The sequence below is a fragment of the Dromaius novaehollandiae genome, chromosome 2 (assembly GCF_036370855.1).
Source record: "Dromaius novaehollandiae isolate bDroNov1 chromosome 2, bDroNov1.hap1, whole genome shotgun sequence".
In the NCBI taxonomy this organism is placed as follows: Eukaryota; Metazoa; Chordata; class Aves; order Casuariiformes; family Dromaiidae; genus Dromaius; species Dromaius novaehollandiae.
In genome coordinates, this window is record NC_088099.1 from 116,613,978 (window position 1) to 116,633,978 (window position 20,001).

At 42.6% G+C, this 20,001-nt stretch overlaps 1 protein-coding gene across 3 annotated transcripts in view; it reads left to right on the forward strand.

The window, feature by feature from the left end:
• Positions 1 to 20,001, forward strand: part of EPB41L3 (erythrocyte membrane protein band 4.1 like 3) — a 148,865-nt gene that overhangs the window by 78,313 nt on the left and 50,551 nt on the right. For all 3 annotated transcript variants that reach the window (XM_026122774.2, XM_026122776.2, XM_064507244.1), the window contains exon 3: positions 3,132 to 3,329. In XM_026122774.2, the coding sequence (XP_025978559.1) occupies positions 3,132 to 3,329 (198 nt within the window). The remainder of the gene's footprint in view (positions 1 to 3,131; positions 3,330 to 20,001) is intronic.

The window sequence follows — 20,001 nt, forward strand, 5'->3', positions numbered from 1 at the left end:
TGTGACTGCAAAGGCTTGCCTCGAGAAGAGATTCCTGCTTCAGAAGGACTGACTATTCTGTCATAGTAGAGTATGTTCATATAGGTAGAGATCAGAAAATGTATGTTCAAAAACACAGAAACCCTGAAGCAACTTGTGCTACACTAGAATTTAGTCCATGATGCTGAAAATAACTGCAAAAATATAGCACAGAGGAGTTTCAGGGGAAAAACAGAGATCGGGAAAGAATACAGCTATGCATGCAGAGCACAGAGTAATCCAGTGAGTGCATGGGTTTTCTCTGGTCACTTTTTTTCCTAGACACCTGCACCAACAGGATGTCAGGTTTCTTTAGGAAGAAGAGACTTAATTCACCCTGAAAATATCTCAGTGCCTGAAGATGTCAGCATGGTTTGGGGAATCTTCTCTAATAGTTCTTGGCATGTTTTGTTCTCTAGACAAATCAGAGAAAATCCTATATATGATTTTAACCTAGACAGATTTCATTCATCTTAATATAGGAACAAACAAAATAACCTCAGTTGTTGTTATTATTATTATAAATAAGTTCGTGTGTGCTGTAGCCTTGTGTTACAAGAGTGGCTTAAGGAAGGAAAATAATCACCAACCCATATGGACCTACAGGAGTTTTTGCAGCCTGAAGATGCCTCTCAACTTGAAATGGCCATGTGGTGCCCTTGTTATTACGGGCTTTTTCTCTCAAGCAGCTTTCTTGTTTTCTTTAAAAAAATTTATTCCATGCACCTGGATTTTCTTTTTAACTTACCTAAGAGAAATCCAATGAGCCACCTGCCATGACAGTATATTTCTCCTAGCCCAGGAATGACTTTTGCACCTAAACATGTACATGTACCCCTTCCATGGTAGATTTCTTTAACAAAACTTTAAAAAATCATCGGTCGAAAGAGTCCCCCAGCCCATCAGGAGCAGACCAGCTGTTCACATAGGCCATAGGACTAATAGCGTTCTGTCTTCAGGATTTTTTTTCTCAGTCCTGTAGGTCAGACTGCTTTCCAACTGGCTCTGGTTATTGTACCTGGCCTCCAGCCTTATCTTGAGCCTAGGAGGACTCCCCTCTTTGTCACAGCCCCTGTGAACATTAATCGCTTAGCAGTCACTGGGTCATGTGCCTCCACCCTCCACCAGCCTTAAGGTGCTTGAGGTCCTTGATGTCCAGATACAGAGTTGGTGTCCGAGTGCTGGAAAGGGAAAATCCTCAAGTGCTGGAGCTAGGCAGTGAGGAGAGCAGGCTGTGACAGCTGGGGTTGTCGTTCAGGGGAGGCATGTCCACTGCTAAGAGAATGAGGTGGACTTTGAAAGCAGTTTCTGTGTTCCTAGTCTCCCTGTCGGCTTGTCTTTCCCTCCGGAGGAAGCCCAGGTGACCTTTGCTGCAGGCTCTCTTGTAGGGAAACAGGGAGCATGAGGTCTCGCCTTGTGTCACCACAGTTGCTTCGAGCGCTGTGAGGAGCGGGGCGGTGGGCAGAGTGGCCCTGCGAAGCAGTGCTCCCATTTCTGTCTGTGTGACCAGGGCAGGGAGTTGGCTGGAGCCTTGGTTCTTCAGCCTGAAACACATCAGGTGCATATGAAATGGCAAAATCAGCTGAGGTGAGAATAGTTCTTGTTTGGGTGGGGAGGGAATTGGGACCAGTCTGATCCCAACCTGCCCATGGGAATCTCATTTGTTGGGCTTCATAGTAAAACTATCGTTATGGCCTGTGTTTGCAGCTGCAGGCCATTTGGCATTTATGGAGATATCTACACTGCTTCTTCTGTCAGTCCCTAAGTGTAGACTGCAGTTTTCAGAAGCAAGTGGCTTGAGGCAGTCACATTAATATTGCCTGGAAAGGGTAGCACAGCATGAACCTCTTCTTCCTTGGAGACAAATGTTGAGACATCTTAGCAGTGTGGAGGATCAAAGAGTTGGGACTTCAGCATGAACTGGTGCTGTCAGGTAACGCTGCTGGCCTAGTTGACCCTGCATTCCTTTTTCTCCCGTTCACCCAAATGCAGAAGGGAAGCTTATAGGCTCACTTGTATGAAACCTCTCAGAGAAAGTACCTTGTGATTTTGTGGTATACTGTTGTTGGTAGTTATATGATGCAAGGTTGTTTTGGTCCCAGAGCTGATTAAAGCCTTTGGACAGATTTGCTCCATTCTCATGAAGGCTTATTACAATGAATGGGAGCAGGCTTGGAGGATTAATTTGTGATAAATTTCTAGTGATGTTCACTGCTTATTATACTGAAATCGTTCAGAGCCGAAACGGTTATTTTTTCACAGTAGTGAGATAACTAAAAGATTATTTTTTTTAAGCTCTAGCGGCAATATTCCTGTAATCTTGTAGAGGTTTTGTTTGGAGACTAACAGGGCCAGACTGATTAGAAAGGTAAGGATTGCAGCATAGTGCTGTTGCTAGGAAGGATGGACGTTCAGTAGAGCTGCTCTGGCTTTCATCTATTCCGGTGGAAAGGAGCATCAAGTATGCTGCATCACAGTAACTCTTCAAAGTCTGACCCTCAGATAAACCCAAGCAAAAGTAACTGTGATTGTTCTTTCTCTCCCCTTTCCCCTGTGGTATATTTGTCTTTCAAATAGCACCTACTTCTCACCAGCTTGAAAGACTTATCAGGCATCTGTGGAGAGTAAAATTCAGCCTCTCATCTTGTGGTTATCATCCATTACCCAGCCAGCTGCACATTGAAGTTGTTTGGCCCCTTACTTCCATCCTGTTTGTTTAACCGCTTGCTCAGGCGTTTGGGGAACCTTTTGCTCTCCAAGGCACATCTGCACCCACCCTTGCAAAGTCACAGTGTTACAGGCTGACCAGGCCCCTTATTTGGAGGATTTTTTTCTCAGTGACAACAAACAATTTTGTAGCTATGGAAGTGGAAACCTACAATATTTTCATGCATATCACCCCTCCCTCGGTACTCTGTCCCTTTTGGTATGAGAGGGGAGTGATGGCAGGAATGTGGAGGTTAGGCAGAAGAATATCTCCTCTGCATTGTGGGCCCCACATCATCCAAGTCACACACTAGACTCACTTAAATGCTTCGTATGCCAAAATCAGGGTGTATAGTGCACTGCATGACCAGTTTATCTCACTTCAAAAGTTATCTTTCTCCTTGTAGGCCACAGACAAAGAACAGGAGCTAGCTGCTGCAAGTGCAAAACAGCTGGAGTACCAGCAGTTAGAGGACGACAAGCTCTCTCAAAAATCATCATCTAGCAAACTTTCCAAGTCTCCTCTAAAGATTGTGAAGAAACCTAAAAATATGCAGTGCAAAGTGATGCTCCTGGATGGATCTGAATATGCATGTGAAGTAGAGGTAAACTATTATTTCCCTTATTTTTTTCGTCCTGTTTGGTGGAAAATGCTTGAAATTAGATTGGTAGGCTAGGACTTAAAAGAGACTAAAGCTGGATTCCTAATGCTGTATTTAAGCAAATGGCCTGATATTTCATAAATGCCAAACACAACCTCAGTTGTTTTGTCTGGAGACTGAAAATGCTGCACAGATTGGAGCTCAAGAGAGGAATATCTGAGCACATTCTGGAACAACTTCTGGATTAATCTGATGTCAGCACATGCCACAACAGAATGCAGAAGATAGCTATAGACAGTGAAACCTGTAAAGTAAAGCAGGATTTTGATCCATTAGGGCTTCCCCTTTTCCTTGTTATCAAGTAGCGACTCTCACTGAGTCATTGTCTAAACAGTAATTTTGACCAGCCTAAGATTAGTGGGGGCGTAAGAGATGCCAAGCAGATGCAGGGGGAGATGTCAAAAGCACATAGCAGTATGAGTGGGAAATTTTATGTGCTTCTCCCCTATGCCTATGAGTCATAACTGTGTCTAAATATTACTGGCAGAAAGTTGCTGGCAGTTTGTTTTTTTTGAAAAAAAGAAAAAAGAAAAAGAAATTTGCCTTCCCTCCCGGGACTCTCCCAGGAGACTGCTTTTGGAAGGACAGTCTTTGCTGCATTGTCACGTAAGAACAGGTCCCTGACTGTTGTCATACCCATGTTGAGAGGATGACTTAGCTTGAACTCCAGAAGAGCTGAAGCCGTGCAGAAGCAGAGTGTGAGCAAATTTAGCGTCTTACAGTGGGCCCGTTTCTCCATTCGGCCATTCCAGCTGTGTTGCCAAGGTGCTCTTTGGGCAACTGCACAGTCTGTCCTGAGCCTGCTTTTCCTCAGCATGCCATGAATACAGGGCAACCCTGAGCTACAACCAGAGTAGCAGCTGGCAGCAAGGGGAGTGTGTGTGTTAAAGGGCTTGGCCTCAGTCTCACTAGCCCTCTTTTGGGTAACTGTGGAGTGTGTGGTGGAAAAGAAAAGGAAAGGGCAGGAGAACAAAAGAATAAAAAGGGGAAAGAAATGGCCTAGTCCATAGACTGAAGCAGGGAACCTGTAGAAATAAAAAGAAAGAGAGTTCAGGTTGGGGAGAGATGGTGGAAGAGTGAGAGAGGAAGATGCTGGAAAAAGCAAAGACCAACGAAGGCAAAACTGGGAACCTCAGCTCTGAGGATAAAAGGAAGTTCTGACTGGGAGTGAAATCCTGAGGTCCTTACTCGGATTTCACTCAGCCTTTACACACCCAAGTCATTTTAAGTTCTTTGGAGAGCATCAGGTGCAGAAGAACTGTAAGATTTTTATTTAAGCATGCCTTTACAATGTGGGCCAAATTTTGTAATGCTGGGTATTGACTGTAAGCAGGAGCTGTGATTATTCTTATAGCAACTTAGTAGTCATGCTGTCGAGTATCTTTTAGTTTCACTAAAGTTTTGCTGAGTACCACATTGTTCTCTTCAGACTAGCAATAGCTATCTGGTTACATACCTTGCTGTTAAATTGTCACTTTCTTGACCTGCAGTCACAGTTTTGTCTGTCAAGGATATTGTACAAACCATTAAACTAGGAAAATGACTGTACTGGCTTTGATGGAAAGAGTGAAACTTGTTTCAGCTTTAGCCACGTGGGCGGAAAAATGCGAGTCACTGTCTGGAATACAATCAAGAAATTTTTACCAAATAGGAGTTCTATGCAACTATTGGCTACCAAGCTTAATTTTATGAGGACATAAGATGGAGCAGAAAGGGAGATTTATTATGTTAGACTTCCACTCATGTATTAAAAAAAAAAAAAGCTATGAATAATACTTTATTTTAGTAATTTTCACTTTTTCTCTAAACTTGTACTCTGTTGAAGTGTCAAAATGCGAACATATAGAAGCCATCAGGTTTTATTGCTTGTCAGATTTCTCTGCTTTGGAAGTTTTGAAGAGGTCTTCAGTAAGACATCCAATATAAATTTGTGTATGCATTTTTTTTGCCTCTACTTAGACTGCTGAAATATCTTGAAATTATCTGCCCCTATGAAGATCAGACAACTTGGCAGAATTTAATACTGTTGAGAATAGGACTCCCGAAAGGATGGATCTTGGAGTGACAGAGCTGTAAGATGATGATGATGAGCAGACCACTGGGTGCATTGAAACAAAAGCTAGTAGTGAAAATGCAAAAATAATCCGTGGAGCAAATGCAGCTAGAAATGACACATTTATTTAAGTTACACGCCTTAAATGGATGGTTCAGACCTTGCATCCTTCCTAGGTGGTATTGTCAGCATAGCATGTGTATTGAGGATGCAACTGCATGCACAGCCTGCTCTTTGGCCCATGGGAATACTCAGGAGATCCCCATGGAAATCCACTTTGCTTCTGCATGAAGTTCAGCTACAGCAAAAGGATGCTGTGTCCAGCCAAGAGAAATGATGCATCTTCCACTGTGTTCTTTCTCCCAGACGAAAAGTGTATAAAAAGAGAGTTAGTAGGCCGCAAAGACTGAGGTTGTGTCTTGGGAGACATCTCAGGAAATCATGTAGGAGGTTGAAGGTGAAGTTGTGAAGTTCTTCTGCAGTAATTCTGGGTAGTAAGAATGTTCTGTAGCAGCTTCAAAGAAACTCAGTGCCTGCAATATGAGAAATAATTTGTCACATCTCAAAAAAATGCTATCAGTATTTTAAGGATCCCCTACAAGTGATCTTACTACATCCCTTTAAACTGAAAAAAATAACATTTGTATATTCAAAGTCCTAACACATTATGGAGTTCAGTAAGTTCCCCCAAATGAATTTTTTAAATAAGGGAGGGGGGGCACACAGCAATCAATAATTATTTCAGTTGTTTGTGCTTTAACCTCTGAACTGCATCTTTCAGTGTGAAATTGGCCCAGCACAGGGATGTGACAATCAGCAGATGTGAGTCAGAAACTTCACTGCATATCGTCGACTCCTGTCTTCCAGCTCTGTCTATATGTCGTGCCTCCACCCACAGAAGGCTAAAAAGTAGTGTAATTTAGAGGGACCAGGATCAGGAACTGTACAGAGTGCTTTGCAAATGACAAATGCTTTTATATATATTAAATATTAATACTATTTAAAGGAGCATATTGCTCTCAAGATGAGCACAACCTACAGCATATCAACTATGTGTTCATCCAGTTAATGACCTGACAGCTGAAACTGCATGTATTCATGGATTCAGATGCATCCCAGACTGGTTTTGTTAACGTGTTATATCCCCTTGCCGTCCTTCGTTTCGTAAACCTCTTTCCCATTCCATATTTAATGCTGAGGAGTCTTCACCACTTTCTGCTCTTTCTTTCTGTCTCTCTCGTGTCCTATACTTCATATTCATGACATGAGGAGCTTTTCCATATTTTATCAGATAGACTTGCAGAGAAAAATGTAGTGATGGTAACTTTGAAGCTGAGGTTTACAGTGGTTTATTTAATCTGATGTCCTTTCAGGGAAAGGATCTTAAGCAAATACCAGGTAAAAACTTTATCCTGAGGCCCCACAGTATTATTGCCTGTGTGTTGTATGTATCCTGACCCAGGAAGTCTTTCATGCAGTAAGATATTACAAACCAAAACCAGGTTAAATAGGTCATGCAGCCTGTTCATTCATTCTCCTACAAGAACATAAAACAGAAGCTTTACCATCCATATCTCCACTGCAGTTCTTGGCCATGAATCTACTAATGGTAGCAAAAGGCTTATTTATGTGGAATGTCTCCTTTTAGAGAAGAGACAGCTACTTAATGGTTCTTGACCTGTCTCGGGACAGCGACTGTTGGAACAGGAGTGTTTGTTAGACACCAACATTGTCACGTATAATGCACTGAAGAAAAATGACCTCAGAGTCACTACTCGTTTCTTCCAGGTCATTAAGAAATTTGAGCTCTCTAACACTGGTTACAAATTGTGGAATTCAAAACAGTCAGCTCAGATCCATGCTTAGCAGTGATTTCTCTCTGGATTTCCACCCATACTGGAAGCAGTTCTCCTATCAGTGTTTCTCTGGCACAAGCACCAGAGTCAGAAATGTTCTTTCCCAGAGGCAACCAAGTCCCCCCAGCTAAGGTCAAAACTGCTCTGACAAAGAGGGTGCTGCAGATTGCTAGATAAACTTCTGTATTAAGCAAGCTAGACCTAAACTTTGCATTTGTCATTGAAAAAAAAAACAAAGATAAAAAAGATCCAGAATTGCATATTGATTTCACGTAACCTTAAAAAAAAAAAAAAAAAAAAAAAAAAAAAAAAGACAGGAAATACAGTGGTCAGGTTGTCCTAAGATAAGAGTAAATAAGCAGAAATCATTTATTTCTGAGTTCCTTGCACTTTAAGTAGGGGTTTTCAAGTGCTATAATACAGTTTCATGCTATTTGTAGGATTTATTTTCCCTCCTCTTCCCTCTCTGCCCCATTTTTTTTTAAATCTAAACTCCTGCACTTTAATTAAAAGCTTCAAGTGGATCCAGCTGTCATCCTCTCCCTTACAGGTTGCCTAATTTGAAGGGCCTTCCTAAAACAGTTTGGAATGTGCCTTCAGAGTTTGTGCTCTAAGCATATACATGTTCTTAATCACAGAGTGAGATCAGAAAGCTACACATACTCTGCCCAGATAAATGGTAAAATAATTAGATTTAATTTTCAAAGGCTCAACTGTCTAAGCCCATTGGTAATTTATACTTTTTCTTCATTCTCTTGCCCCTTGGACTTTCTTATCGTGAGGGACAGCAGTAAATGAAAACAAATGTTTCCATGGTAACCTTTTCGTGTTATCTCTACAGCCCTAAATCAAACAGATTGAGTTACCATGTAATTCAGCTACTCTGCACAACATTTAGAAATCTGGTGTCTCAGAAAGCAATAAAAGTGTCTCCTCTTCTTGGTGGGTGGAGGTCAGTTGAAGCAGGAGGGGATTGTTAGAAAATTTTCTTTTTTTAATCCCATTTCCTCAGTCAAACTTCTGCTTTTGAAATAGGCAGCTGAGAGCCCATTTTCTTAATAGTGAGTTTTCCCACATCCTCAGGTGGCTTCAAATTATCACACTGAAATTGAAATGGAATTGATGTCTGATTTCCACGCATTTGAAAGTGGCGTTTGTAACATGGATAGACTAGACTGAAATAAAGAGGTTACTTTCCACCTTACAGAAAGTGTATGCTGAAATTCCTTTTTGGAGACAGAATTGTATGAAGTATATGGATCCTCATATATCACGGAGTACTTGGTTTCACATAAGCCTCTCTTTTTCCTGTAGAAAAGAGAGAGTATTTGGGTGCTTGCCTAAAATATTAGTTATTAAAGACTGCAGAGGACAGGCTTAAGGAATAGAAAGCAGGCAGGCTTATTTTTGCTTTGCCACCATAGCCGGGGATGAAAAATAATGGTAACTTATTTGACTGTTACATGTGTTTCTTTTTTGGTTTTCCAAATCTAGCTTGTAATGCTACTTCTGGAGGAAAAATCCTTCTGTATTTCTGTACTTCTGTGGGGGAGCGAATGGCCCTGTTGCCCCTTCTTCCCCCGGGCAGCGCCTGAGCAAGCACTTCCCTGGGAGCAGCGGACGTCTGCTCTGCTTTTGCATGGACACTTTAATAACATGGAATTTCTCATCTGTTTTGAGGTATACCTTAGGGTCAAGAAGGAAACCACTGTAATAAGATGCCTTCTGCTTTCTAAAGGATAGTGTTTCAATTACCCCCTGCACATTTTAATTGTTTAATGAATTCCAAACAGTCTTTTGCAAATGGCACTGCATGTGAAACTTATTACTGAATAGAAGAGGGAATTTTTTTACCAAGTCTTTTCCTTTTGACCTACTCGTTGCTTACAGTTCAGTTAATTTAACACGAAGAGCTTTGTTTAAGTTTTTTCGTTCCTTACCCAGCATGCATCAGTAATGCAAGTGGATTGAGATGCACCATCGTCATCACCCAGGATGTTGTCTTTCTCCAAACCCACTAATTAAGGCTGACTTAGATTAGCCAGGGGATTCAGTTAAGATCTATTTTACCTGACACACGTCAGTAGGAGTCTGAGTATTGCTTGAATATGTTCCAACTGAATAGAGCTAATATACAACTCTTCTGGTGTGCTATTTTGAAATGCTGTTTACAGCTTGCTATGAGTTAAAATACTTGTCGATTCAGGAAGCATAACATTCTAGAAATCAATATCTCTGTTGTCCAGCTCATAATAATGAACTCTGAGGCTAAGCAGAAGAGGTTTTATACTTCCATTTGGTAACTGGAACAAAAATAAAAATGTTTGGGCACCTTCTTTTATTTTTTTAAGGTTTTTCACTGAAGCAAAATAAATCTAAAATAAGAAAACTCTTCAGATTGAACTAAGTGTTTTGGAAATACCGCAAGGTGGGTGATGCTGGTGTGGCGCTTCTAGGGCTGGAGCAGTCCCTTATGGATAGAAACAGAAGGTCCAATTTCATTGTGAGGAGAGGGTCACAGCTGGGGAACATCTGGGCTGTGTGGTGTTCAAGGGGGAGATCTATTATACTTAGTAGATTTTATATATTTTTTTATATATATATAATATTAAAACTAGGAGAAAACCTCATCTAAAAGATAAGAAAGCTGAGGTGTTTTGTATTTTTTCCAGTTAATATGTAAGTATTTTCTATAGACAGGAAGAATTAAGAATTAAAACCAACTCACTCCATCAGCTGTCACACCAAGTAAATAGCAGGCTGGGCTTTAAATTCTGCCTTTAGGCACAGGAGAAGACATGGTAACAGCTGGAGTAAATACCAAAATCTTAAAATAACAAAAAAATACCATACAAATCCTCTCTACATGCATTTTCTGCATCTAGTCCTCTGGTCCCCTGCCTTTCATTAATAGCATCTGAAAATGATTTGGGCACAGCAGATGATGGGTTTAGGAGACAAAACTCTTCATTTTCATACCTTGGGAACTTTAGCCATTTTTCATGATGGTGAGACCTATTGAGAGAGATTGACCTACATTCACAAAATAGGTTCAGCTGCTCTGAAACTACGTTTTCTAGAGAATAAATGATTAGCTGAAAACTTCCTAGTGAAATGTTGCCTCCAGTTTCCTCCGCTCAGTGAACTGGTTGGAAACAAGCCAGGCATCAGGAGCCTGCTTTCCATCTGGCTAATGTTTTTTTTGTCATGCACACTCAAACCCTGATAATGCCGGCCAGTTGCTGGTTAACCTCTTTGCAAGAAGGGAGGAGACCATGATCTTCTACCCCGCCTTTGAATGGCAATCAGAATAGCCACAAATACTGTATTATTTCTCTGGAGGCAGAAGGACTTACTCATGCAGGTTTCTCCCGGGAGCCAAGGCAGAGCTGAGATAGGCATTTGGGTGCCCTCTTCGTCCTTCAGGTTGCACCTCTGAAGTGCTCCTCTGCCTTCGCGAACTTCTCACACGCGCCAGCTGTGTGCCTTCATCGCCACCAACAGCTGCGGCACATGTCCGTGAGACTTTTCCATGCTCACCTTTTCTCTGTTATTCATGTGCCTGTCCCCTGCTCTGGCTCACAGCCAAGAAGACTCATTTCATCTCCAGCTCTGCTGCTCGTTGTTTCTGTTTTATAGGTGTTGTCCCACATTAACACTTAGAGCTGCTGTTTCCAAGCCAGTAAATAAATAAACCCTTTGTTAACACCCTATGAAATTGTTACCTATCATATATATAAAATCCTAGAATCTTCTGTGGGTGATTTTTCCACTTAAGCCCAATGTGATGTTCACTGGGCTTCTTTTATATTTTTCAGTATCCCTGTCTGTTGATACAGTGAACAAAATATCAGGCTGGATGGTGAGGAAATACTGCTTGCAAAGCAAAGCTTTGATGGAGGTGAAGTATGTCTCTCAGGATTTATCTTGCTCAAGCAGAAGTGGTTTCGATCTGAAGTGGATGAAGCTTGGATGTAGCTTGCAACCATAGAAAATAGGCTAAGTTATTTTTCTTGACAATCCCAGCATTGATGGTGTGATTCTGTCTAAGGTACCTCAACCCTAAAAGCCTGATCATCATGCTGCCTCTTCTATTTCAAGAGTGTCTTTCCACTGTGCTGTGTTTTCTGTGTGATTTTTTTTTCCTCTCTAGCCCGGCAATGTAGGTCAGGGAGAGCTCTGTGGCTTTTGAATTCGTATGGCAAGATTACACTGTAAATCGGACTACGTTGCCAGTAGAGCTTTTTTTCAGTTGACAATAAATAAATGTTTATGGTTGATTTTTTGCTGATATATGGCAGTAACTCTTTGTGGTTCAGATAGTGGTTGGTTACTCTTGCTATGTTGTTGATACGCTTGTGCATAATTAGCAGTTGCACAGGGGAGATGAGCGTTTGTTGAGCTCATCCAAGAATAAGTAGAATAAGGAAAATATTTATATTTATAACTCCCACTGGAAAGCTTCAACTACTGCACTGACTCCCAACAGACCAGCTTGAGTCACTGCAGACTTTCTTACAGGAGGACATAGTGCAGTCAGAAAGCATTAAAAAAAATGCCTTAGTTATATGTGTAGTCAAAAATAAAAACCAAAGTCTGTATTCTCAATAATACTGGGGCAAGGGTAGTACTTCCTATACTGAAAAGCCTCTAAAAGCATGGAATATGATTTACTGTTTTTATGTCAGTATTTAGCAAATGTGTCAGACTAATAGAAGTACTGAGAACTGAACTACTGTTAGAGAAACAGTCATCTTTATTGGAGAGTATTACTTGTGAGCTGTTATCAGATCTGAATTTTTACGGTATGAATTACATTACATTTAAGATGCTCAAGTATTTGATAATCATCATATCTGACAGGTTTTGCATGTGCAGCCATGGCTGTTATGGTTCCATTTATATAAACATGCTCAAAAATATTTATTATTTCTGAGGTGTCTCCTTTTGCTTCTTTGCATTCCCATGTACAGGTTTCCCAAGTGCAGGTTTTATTCATAAACATGCAAACGCTGTGGGCCATGTCAGTATGCTCAGAGCTCATCCGCTGCTGAGGTTAGTGTGATCTCTGCTGCTGCTGCTGTCGAAGGCAAAGACCCTAATTTGGTCTGATTCCAGAATCAGGACGAGGTCACCAATCTTCTTACTGGGATTTAGCAGGCCCTTGAGTTTTTTTAGATTAGTGTTGTTTTTTTAGGATTGTGAGCTCAAACAGTATTAAAGAAGGTTGCTCCGATAGAAACTGTGTCATGTTATACAATGTCATTGACACTTGGTGCAGATGTGTAAATATAGCATAGATAGTGCTATGTATTCATCTAAAGATTTGAATTTTTACTTAAGACATAGATGTGAAAAATGGATATTTTCAGGAATGGCAATACATTTCAAGGTGCTGTATGCAATAAATAGCAATGAGCTGACAAATTATAGTACCACTATGATGGGGAAAAAAAAATCTTCGGCGTATATCAAAATACTTTCTAATCTACTGTATTTTTTGTGCAGCATTCATATGTGCAGAGCAATATAGGATAGAGTTCTCAATTAATAGAGATAGACATAATTATACTGCAATTTTTAGTTCAAGCTGTTTGAGTATGTTAGTCAGTTACCAGCTTACACACTTACTGCATAGGCAGGTCCACACATAAAAATGCTATTAAAGAAAGAGAACATTTTGGAGAGCTTATATTTGCTTTTAGGGAAAGTACTTCTTTATATGAAATATTTTCACGTTATAAAAATGTCTTTTTAACACAGCTTTTATTCAACTAAATCCTTCTGAAATTGCCTAGTTTTTAGTACTACTCACATTGGCTAAATTGTTTATTCAGTAGATTGTATTTGGAATTGTGACCTGGGACATTTCCAAATGGAGTCTACCAATGAAGTTTAGTTAGTGGCTTTAGTTAAACGCCGGGAAGATTAATCCTTTTGAGGACCATAAAATGAATGGGGTTACGAGACTGGCTGCAGTGGCCACGTAGCACCGCAGTGATGGCTGTCCTGGGAGAAGCTCTGGCTAGGTGTAGCTCTCTTGGTTGCCCTTGATCAGAGGGTGTTGGGGCCTTTGATCCAGGTGGCCCTTGATTAGGGTGGGTCAAGCACCCTGTGAGTCATTGCTAGGGAGAGGCCTAGATAAGAGCCAGGCCTAGAGTGCAGCTGACAGAGGCAGCAGTTTGTGCAGAAGGGTGCAAGAAGGCACCTTCATTTCCAATCCTGGCAGCGTACGCTTCCTCAGATATGGTCATGCCACGCTGCAGACATGTTCCCCAGTAGCTGTTGGAGTCACTGCATCAGCTGTGCCTGAGGCTTCGACCCAGACAGACCCTCGGACAGCAGATGTAGCTCTACAGGTCTCAGGCTGCAAGGAGCGTGTGGGGCCTCTCCATGAGGCCTGGGCTGACAGTCAGCTCTCTTGCAGGTGTGTTGTTGTTGACGAGTTGTGTTGTCAAGTAAAGGAATTAGGGGAGGAAGACAGTAGGCTGCATAGCATCCGAGAAGATGAGCAAGAGATAGGGTATTCTCGGAGACCATACAGCTCCAGAAGTCCCAACCCCACAACCGTGGAGTTGCCGGAGGGCTCTGTGCCGTGTGAAACGGTACATCGTAATGCTGTAGAAGAAGTCTGGAAACTGGTCACTTCTCGGAGGAGGAGAAAGGCTCTTACTCTTCCTGAAGACTTGCAATTCAGGAGCAAGTTTAGTGCCCTCCAGGCTGAGGAGGAGCTGGGCATGGCTTCCAGGGAAGCAACTGGGCTGACAGAGCCTGTGCCATGCGGGAACACCAGGAAGAAGCGGCAAGTGATTGTTGTGGGTGACTCCCTGCTGCAGGGGACAGAGGCACCTGTCTGCCGACCTGACCTCATGTCTGCAGAGGCTTGTTGCCTGCCAGGGGCTTGAATACGAGATGTCGTTGGAAGACTGCCAAGGCTTGTCCATGCCTTGGACTGTTACCCTCTGCTGCTCTTTTGTGTAGGTACTAATGATGCTAAGGGCAAATTGGAAACCAACAAACAGGGTTTCAGAGCTCTGGGGATGGTGGTCTAGGGTCTGGGAGCCCAGGTCATTTTCTCCTCAATCTTGCCAGTGAGGGCAAAGAATGGGGAGAGGAGGAGGAGACGGATTTTCCAAGTTAACAACTGGCTGCGCCGCTGGTGTTGGCAACAGGGTTTTGGTTTCTACGATCATGGGACCCTGTTTGAAGATTGACAACTGATGGGGAGAGATAGGATCCACCTCACTAAGCAGGGCATGCATGTCTTTTCCGACAGGTTGGCCAGCCTGGTAAGGAGGGCTTTAAACTGGGAAGGGGGTAGAGTTATAAAGACAGGGTGGTCAGCAAAATGCAGCTCAAGTTGGGATGCCTCCAACAAGTGCATACAGCCAGGGAAGTGTGTATAGGACATGACTATGGAGGATCCTCTTGCACCCCTCCTGGGAAACCTGCATGCTCGATTACCTCTCTGAAATGCCTGTACACCAATGCATGCAGCATGGGGAATAAACAGGAAGAATTAGAGATTTTTGTGCGGTCACAAGGCCATGATCTCATTGCAATTACAAAGGCGTGGTGGGATAGCTCGCATGACTGGAATGCTGTCATGGATGCTTACGTGCTTTGGCCAGGAAGGCGAGGTGGTGGAGTTGCTCTTTATGTGAGAGAGCAATTGGAATGTATCGAGCTCTGCCTAGAGGTGAATGAAGAGTGAGTCGAGAGTTTATGGGTAAGGATTAAAAGGCAGGCTAACATGGGTGACGCTGTCGTGGGTGTTCACTACAGGCCACCTGATCAGGAAGAGGAAGTTGATGTCTACAGACAGCTGGAAGTAACCTCACGATCCCAGGCTCTGGTTCCCATGGGGGACTTCAACCACCCTGATACCTGCTGGAAAGACAACATAGCTAGGCATAAACAGTCCTGGAGGTTCCTGCAGACACAGGTGGTGGAGGAGCCAACAAGGAGAGGTGTGCTGCTGGACCTTTTACTCACAAACAAAGAAGGACTGGTTGGAGATGTGAAAGTTGGGAGCAGCCTTGGCTGCAGTGACCGTGAGATAGTGGAGTTCAGGATCCTGCAAGGAGGAAGCAGGGCAATAAGTAGGATCGCAACCCTGGACTTCAGGAGAGCAAACTTTGGCCTCTTCAGAGACCTACTTGGAGGAATCCCATGGGTTAGGGCCCTAGAAGGAAGGGGGGTCCAAGAGAGCTGGTTAATATTCAAGGATCACTTCTTCCAAGCTCAAGATTGGTGCATCCCTATGAGTAAGAAGTCAAGCAAAGGGGGCAGGAGACCTGCATAGATGAGCAAGGAGCCCCTGGAAAAACTCTGGAGAAAGGAAGACTTTCCCTTGGTGGAGGAGGATCAGGTTAGAGATCATTTAAGCAAACCTGACACCCACAAATCCATGGGGCCCAATGGGCTGCACGCACGAGTGCTGAGGGAGCTGGCAGATGTTATTGCTAGGCCACTCTCCATCATCTTTGAAAGGTCATGGAGAACAGGAGAGGTGCTTGAAGACTGGAAGAAAGCCAGTGTCACTCCAGTCTTCAAAAAGGGCAAGAGGGAGGACCTGGCGAACTACAGGCCAGTCAGCCTCACCTCCATCCTTGGAAAGGTGATGGAACAGCTCATCCTGGATGTCATCTCTCAGCATGTGGAGGAAGACACGGTGATCAGGAGTAGTCAGCATGAATCCATATTCACCAAGGGGGACTCATGTTTAACCAATCTGATAGCCTTGTCTGATGGGATGACTGACTGGGTAGATGAGGGGAGAGCAGTAGATGTTGTCTACCTTGACCTCAGGAAGGCTTTCAACGTCGTCTCCCATAATATCCTCATAGGTAAGTTCAGGAAGTGTGGGTTAGATGAGTGGACAGTGAGGTAGACTGAGAACTGGCTGAATGGCAGAGCTCAGAGGGTTGTGCTCAGTGGTGCAAAGTCTAGTTGGAGGCCTGTCGCTAGCGGTGTCCCCCAGGGGTCAGTACTGGGTCCAGTCTTGTTCAGCTTATTCATCAGTGACCTGGATGAAGGGATAGAGCGTGCCCTCAGCAAGTTTGCTGATGATTGAAAACTGGGAGGAGTGGCTAATGCACCAGAGGGCTGTGCTGCCATTCAGAGGGACCCGCACAGGCTGGAGAGTTGGGCGGAGAGGAACCTCATGAAGTTCAGCAAAGGCAAGTGCAGGGTCCTGCACCTAGGCAGGAATAACCCCGTGCACCAGTACAGGTTGGGGGCTGACCTGCTGGAAAGCAGCTCTGCAGGGAAGGGCCTGGGAGTCCTGGTAGACAACAAGTTAACCGTGAGCCAGCAATGCGCCCTTGTGGCCAAGAGGCCAATGGTGTCCTGGGGTGTACTAGGAAGAACATTGCCAGCAGGTTGAGGGAGGTGATCCTCCCCCTCTTCTCAGCCCTGGTGAGGCCCCATCTGGAGTGCTGTGTCCAATTCTAGGCTCCACAGTACAAGAGAGACATGGTACTGAAGAAAGTCCAGCAAAGGGCTACTAAGATGACTAAGGCACTGGGGAGCACCCGTCTTGTGAGGAAAGGCTGAGAGAGCTGGGCCTGTTCAGCCTGGAGAGGAGAAGACCGAGGGGGGAATCTTATCACTGTGTATAAGTATCTGAAGGGAGGGTGTCAAGAGGATGGGGCCAGACTGTTTCCGGTGGTGCCCAGTGCTAGGACAAGGGGCAGCGGGCACAAAGTAAAACACAGGAAGCTCTGTCTGGCCCTGGGGAAAAACTTCTTTACTGTGAGGGTGACTGAGCACTGGACCAGGTTGCCCAGAGAGGTTGTGGAGTCTCCTTCCTTGGAGATATGCAAAAGCCGTCTGGACACAATCCTGGGCAACGTGCTCTAGGTGATGCTGCTTGAGCAGGGAGGTTGGACTAGACGATCTCTAGAGGGCCCTTCCAACCTCAACCATTCTGTGATTCTGTAGTACGTTTTGCTCCAAACTTTGTAGTTTCATTGTCTTCATTTTCTTTGCATCCTGAAAGGCTGGCAGAAAGTTATTGCCAAGTATCTCCTACATATGCAGTCTAACTGCTTGTAAACTGAGTTGAGAGTATTATGGCCATCCAAGAGACACACATGTCCTCGTAAAAGTTCATTTATAATAGTCTGCATCTGCCAAAACCAATGTTTTTCTCTAGGAAACAAAAAAGTTGAAGTAAAAAGGTGAAATATGTTCTTTGCTTTTTGGCTTTAAGCTTTTATCTGTTTGTGCAGAAGGTGGTAGTAGGGAGGTGGTAGTAGCGTATCTGTTGTTTGCATTGGCCTTCTGTTTTGCATTGTTCTTTTGTGAATTTTACTGATGTCTTTATTGTACACCATTGCCCAAGTAACTTCATCAAAGATTTTGTTCAGTTTGATTTTTGGTGGCAGATGTGAGTCCTCATAAAATGTTCTATATAACATTTAGTGATGTAGAACATCACTCTCAACATGCTGAAATTTCAGTTGAACTAAATTTTGCATTCTGGAATTTGTAGCACAGTTACAGCAAACAGAGCAAGGGTCTTAGGGGCCTAAGTTCCATCAGTTAAGTCATGCTTTGCTTTTAATAACGCCAGGTCTTATTCTGCGAGTTGAACACATTGTCTGTAAGATGCACTTTATTAAACCCAAGGAAAACTTGCTGATTTTCTGCAATCAGTGCTCTAGGAAAGATTCTCCATCCTATTCTTCTTCCAGAGTGCTACCTACTTAGCTTCCTGGGGACTGACTGCAGTTGTGAAAAAACAGATTTGAAGAAATAGAGGAGTACTCTTTTCCTGTGCCACCTTTCTTTCTCTTCTTTTCCTGGTGGAGAGAAACTGTGGAGGAAAGTTAGTGGTGGGAGAGTAGGTCATCTGAAAATGCAAAATGCAAATATGCAGAAATGCAATGAAATTAAACTTACTTGGAATGACTTTTTCCATTTATTTTATTTGGGAAAAACAAACTCTCCACTTTTTTTTTTTTTTTTTTTGTCTTCTCATGAAAGATACTGATTTGGTCAAAAAAAAAAATCTTTTCCCAGTTTGGAAATTTTCTGTCCTAAAATGCACTAATTTGTTTCTAGAATTCTCAGATCAACCCTTCAGGGTTTGACCAGTTCTTTTCAGGAAAAATAAGGGAAATGCCATTACTGAATAGATGTTTATTTCATAAGCAGATACAAATACGCTTTTTACCCTAGTGCTTGAGTTTAGGAGCTCTCCGTAGATGGAGAATTTCGGTGACATGAAAATAATCCCCTGTTCCTCTGCATTTGGAAATACACTGAACATTTACTTATTCACACATTTGCGTATGTGCATATGCACACATGTGTACATGTAATTATTCTGTGAATGAAAGAAAGGTTGTTAGTGTAATTTTAAATTATGAAAAATGTATGTCATTGAGATACCCACTACAGAGATAAGAGTTCTCAATACAAAAGTGATCTTGGCAACTTACATACACTTGACCACTTTAACTTGTAAGTAACAACTACTTGCAAAAATAATGTTTTTCCAAGATTGGGCACAATAATGTGTAGGATGTGTAATTCCTGAGGAAAGAATGAAAATGGATGTGTTGACAGGAGACTGGAATTCAGCAATGTCTCAGCTGGGGGAATTTGTGGGAAGAGAGTGATCACTGCAGCAAATATGAAGTATTTCTGACAGCCAGGTAATCATTTACACTTGTTTGTGTTACAAGAATAATTGCAGAAGCTGCAACATGGGAAAGATGAAACTTCCACCTTGTGTATGTTATTTGTTTGTTGCCATATACATTTTAACTTTTATGTGTGTGTTCCCTTTTATTTGCATAGAAGAGACCACCATGTAGGCTGTGCAATGTAAAACTGAAATATCTACAAAAATAACTTGCAGAATGCAATATACCTGCAAAATGCAATAGAACTCCAAACTGGAACAGTAAAATAAAGTAAATTTAGTGGTTTGGACACTGTTGGAATCTTTTTCATGGTCCACATTATAAATGAAAAAGATAGCTAATGTTTCCCCATGAAAAAGAATGAGGGAAGAGGAAGAGGTTTGCAGTCACATGCCAAAATATGTTATACCATGCAAGACTAGAGCAAGCACACACATTTTTACAGTATATTGTTAGGATCCATTGGAAAGTGCAAATGCTAATTAGGAATGTGAACCAGCTAACCTCAACATCAGTTAAAGTCCAATTATTTCTACCGGGATTTCATGATACTAATCTGTTTGTCCTTGTTCCAACGATCATGCCCACTAGAGTTATTATAGTAATTGTACTGAATTTCACGCCAGGCTAGTGCTAGTGTTGCATTGTTCACTGGCAGCTTGACAGCTTTTCTGAAGAAAGTAGCTATGTTGTGTTTGCATATGCATTCGTGCAGAAATACACAGACACTTTCCATTTAAAATCCAAGTCCACAGATGTGATGGCTGTTTGTCTTTCTGCGCTCCTTGACTGAGCAGAAAGGGAGGAGAATTTTCAGTTCATTCGGGTGCTCTGACCTTGTAGTTAGTATACAGTGGAGCTGACGGCTATTGGTGGCAAAAATGAATCCTTTTATAGCTGTTTGGCTGTGGGGCACTCTTTCTATCTTTGGGTTTTCCCTTGCCAATAATACCCTCTCTGAACGTGATCTCTTAGAACTGCTTTCAAACAGCAAAGTGTACCTGCTTGCTGCAGACAGCTTCCTCCCCCACCCCTTGCTCAGCATTTTG